The 3,278-nt window shown below is 54.3% G+C and overlaps 1 protein-coding gene across 1 annotated transcript; it reads left to right on the top strand.

Annotated features, from left to right (window-relative positions):
- Positions 1 to 446: 446 nt before the first annotated feature.
- On the top strand, positions 447 to 2,775 carry Zfp593 (zinc finger protein 593). The gene is made up of 3 exons (NM_001106689.1): positions 447 to 759; positions 985 to 1,047; positions 1,142 to 2,775. The coding sequence occupies exons 1-3, from the start codon at positions 560 to 562 to the stop codon at positions 1,281 to 1,283; spliced, it is 405 nt and encodes a 134-aa protein (NP_001100159.1). The 5' UTR covers positions 447 to 559; the 3' UTR covers positions 1,284 to 2,775.
- Positions 2,776 to 3,278: the final 503 nt, after the last annotated feature.

The raw sequence follows: 3,278 nt of genomic DNA, 5'->3' as shown, positions 1-3,278 counted from the left end.
AATTTAACGCTCTTTGCCCCAGGAATTTGCTTGAGAGTAGAGGGGCGTGGAGCTGGGGGACAGAGGAGAGAGGTAAAAGGAAACGCCAAGGGTTGAGGTGGGGGGAAGAAGGCTCTTTGTTAGAACCTAGAGGTTTCTCTGGGTGACTCATCCATGATCACACTAATTCTCATTGATGAAGTAATTTATTCATGGCACAAGCATCGGTGCTGTCCAGAGACGTTAAAAGCATCCCCTACCACTGAAATCCGAGGTGTGGAAACCGGGAAGTGATGCTGGGGCAGGAGGAATGGTGGGACCGGCTCCCTCAGGCCCGCTCCTGCCCCTTCAGAGCCCAGTCACTATCTGGATGACCACCTGGGGACGCTCAAGCAGTCAGCCCGCCCGTGACGTCATCAGAAGCAGTCTGCCTAGTCCTGCTCCGCCCCCGGGCGGGCCTTTCGGGACGTCATCGAACGGCCCGGAAACGCCTGCACGTGTGGGTCTTTTCCTTACTCTTGTTTTTTGGTCTTGTGTGTGTTGTGTGTGTGTGTGTGTGTGTGTCTCTCTCTCTCTTATCATGGGTCGCTCCCGGCGGACCGGCGCGCACCGAGCACATTCCTTAGCCCGCCAGATGAAGGCCAAGAAGCGGCGGCCGGACCTGGATGAGATCCATCGCGAGCTGAGGCCGCAGGCTCTCCCGCGTCCAAAGCGGGAGCGGGACGCAGAGCCGGATCCGGACCTGCCAGGGGGCGGCCTGCATCGCTGTCTGGCCTGCGCGTAAGTCTAGCCAGGGGCGGAGCAGGGTCTGAGATACCACCCGGAGCGGCAAGGTCTGGGCCGAGAGCCGCTAGAAGCTTCTCTGTCTTGGGACCCGTGGGTCAGCCCGCCTCTCATCCTTTCGGGTTCGGAATCTGATATCCGGCAACGAGCTAGGGCCAGGGAGGTAGGCACAGCTGAGAAACCTCACCCCTTCACTCTTTCCCTCACTCTACATCCCTGCAGGAGGTACTTCATCGATTCTGCCAACCTGAAGACCCACTTCCGATCCAAAGACCACAAGAAAAGGTATGAAGAAGTCAGTAGAGGGCTCGTGGATGGGTGGCATGCAGGAAGGTCTTGCACTTGGTGAGCTCCGATCTCCTACTCTTCTTTCTCCCAGGCTGAAGCAGCTGAGTGTCGAACCCTACAGTCAGGAAGAGGCTGAGAGGGCCGCGGGCATGGGCTCATATGTGCAACCTCAGCGACTGGGCGTGCCCACAGAAGTGTCCACTGAGATCCCTGAGATGGACACGTCCACCTGAGTGGCCAAAGGATTCAGGACAGAGAAACTGCCCATGGGCAGTGTGGTTCATTGGCCAGGCTGAGAGTGTGTATTTTGGGTTTGGAGTTTGCAGACATGCCCTCTTCTGGGTGTTCTGCCCAAAATAAAGGACCTGGACGAGAGGGTGCACCTCCGATGCGAACTTCCCTTACCCGGGGTTTCTGGGCCAAGATGTCTACTCCCTACTAGGTCCAGCTTTGGAAAGTGTATCCTCTGCCTGCTTCTTTGAGTCTGGGCTGGAGTCTAGGTACAGCGTAAAACTGGAGAGTAGGATCTAGCGATGGCAGAGACTAATCCCCAAGGGGAAAACGTGGGTTTCTGCTGTTGCAGCCCCCTCCCCTGAGTCGCCTACCTCCAAGCCTGGGTGAGCGGCTGCCTGCCTCGTCATGGGGCCTGTGGTGGTTGCCGCTGCTTCACCATCTTCCATACAGCATAGCAGGAACCACCTAACCCGAGGACGGCCAACAGCGTAGCCACGATCCCAACCAGCGGACTCCGGGGCTCTGCCTTCAGCTCCCCAGCCACCTGCATCTGGGAGAACACAGAAGGTGCACATGAAGGGTCAACTGAGACTTCTAGGCAGGAAGGGGATAAGATGGCGTAGCTGGCTGAAGAAGATACGGACGCCATTTCTGCCCCAGGGAGATTCCACCCCAATCTTTCTCGCCTCACTGCCCATCTGGGTCCTGGCTAGTCAGGCAGCAGGGAATGTGATGGCCAGGCTGTTGGGGGTATCAGCCCTGTCATTGGGGGAAGTGGGGAGGAAGAGGTCAGTAGTGCCGAAAGCCTATTTAGATTTACTTACCTGTAGCACCCGGAAGTAGCCAGGAGTCAGGCGTCGAAATCTCATAGTGAGGGCACTGGTCTCTCTGTTGGCCTGTGAAAGGGAGCAGAAATGAAGACTAGATGTCGCCCAGGGTACCAAGGAGTGGAAACCATAGCGTAAGGTCCCTGACCTATTTGCCTGGGCACCGTGTGGCTCAGAGGATGCTCACCGATGCTGCCTTACCCAAGTCTGGCAGGGGGCGGGGCAGCTGGATCTTTAAATCTGCTCCCTTCCCCCCCTGCCTGCTGTAGTCTTGCCAGCCTTAGGGGCAGCTGTCAGGAGAGATCAGCATCAGGCCTGAGTAGCAGCTCCTCCCCCATTCACCAGAGAGGCCAGGCCAGGCCAGGCACGTAGGCAAAGCCTTGGCTGGCAGTGCCCAGGAGGCCAGGCATCACACAGGTACTGGGCAGCCTTCCTCAGCCATAGTCTGGACCATGTTCGAGCATTCAGCGAAAGAGGTCATGTGACTTGTTAGCCACTTTGCCATTTGGGTTCTGTAAATTCAACCACTTTGGTGGGAGGGTGCCCTTCATTCCTCCCCAAAGATAGAGTTCCCACAAGAACATCTCTTTTGAGGATGATCAAAAAAGATTTGCTTATGCCATTAAGCTATCTATAATATTGTGTTAAAATTTTTTTTAACTGCATTTATTTGTGTGTATGTATTTTGTTATCTCTTGCTTTTTTTTTCTTTTTTCTTTTTTTTTTTTTTTTGAGACAGACTCTTTCTCCATAGCCCCCTGGCTATCCTGGAACTCACTAGGAAGATCAGGCTGGCCATGAACTCAAGAGAGAGCCACCTGCCTCTGCCTCAGTCATGCTAAGATTAAAGGTTTAGGCCATCGTGCTTAGCTTTTTGTTCTGTGTGAAAATGACAACAGGACAGTTTTCAGAATGTCGTGTAGAATAGCTAAGGAAAGAATAAGAGGGCTGTATACAGTGAGTGAGTGCCTCTCTGTCATCTGCAGGCTCTGGACTAGATTCCCAGGACTATAAAAAAGAGGAGAAAGGAAAACTAGATTTAAAAAAAGTGTTAGCTGGGTATGGTGTCACATGTCCTGAGTCCCAGCACTCCGGAGGCAGAGGCGGGGGGGATCTCTGTGAACTAGAGGCCAGAGAGACCTTGTCTCAAGAACAAAAGGAGAGAAC

Source organism: Rattus norvegicus, chromosome 5 (genome assembly GCF_036323735.1).
Source record: "Rattus norvegicus strain BN/NHsdMcwi chromosome 5, GRCr8, whole genome shotgun sequence".
In the NCBI taxonomy this organism is placed as follows: domain Eukaryota; kingdom Metazoa; phylum Chordata; class Mammalia; order Rodentia; family Muridae; genus Rattus; species Rattus norvegicus.
Note: the sequence above shows the minus strand (reverse complement) of the source record. Positions and strands in the feature narration are given on the sequence as shown.

What these genes read in the sequence shown, in the direction of transcription:
- Zfp593 (NM_001106689.1), top strand. Translation starts at nt 560, where the DNA reads ATGGGTCGCTCCCGGCGGACCGGCGCGCACCGAGCACATTCCTTAGCC. An exon ending in CATCGCTGTCTGGCCTGCGC is followed by an intron (nt 760 to 984) that starts GTAAGTCTAGCC and finishes ACATCCCTGCAG; the next exon opens with GAGGTACTTCATCGATTCTG. An exon ending in TCCAAAGACCACAAGAAAAG is followed by an intron (nt 1,048 to 1,141) that starts GTATGAAGAAGT and finishes TCTTTCTCCCAG; the next exon opens with GCTGAAGCAGCTGAGTGTCG.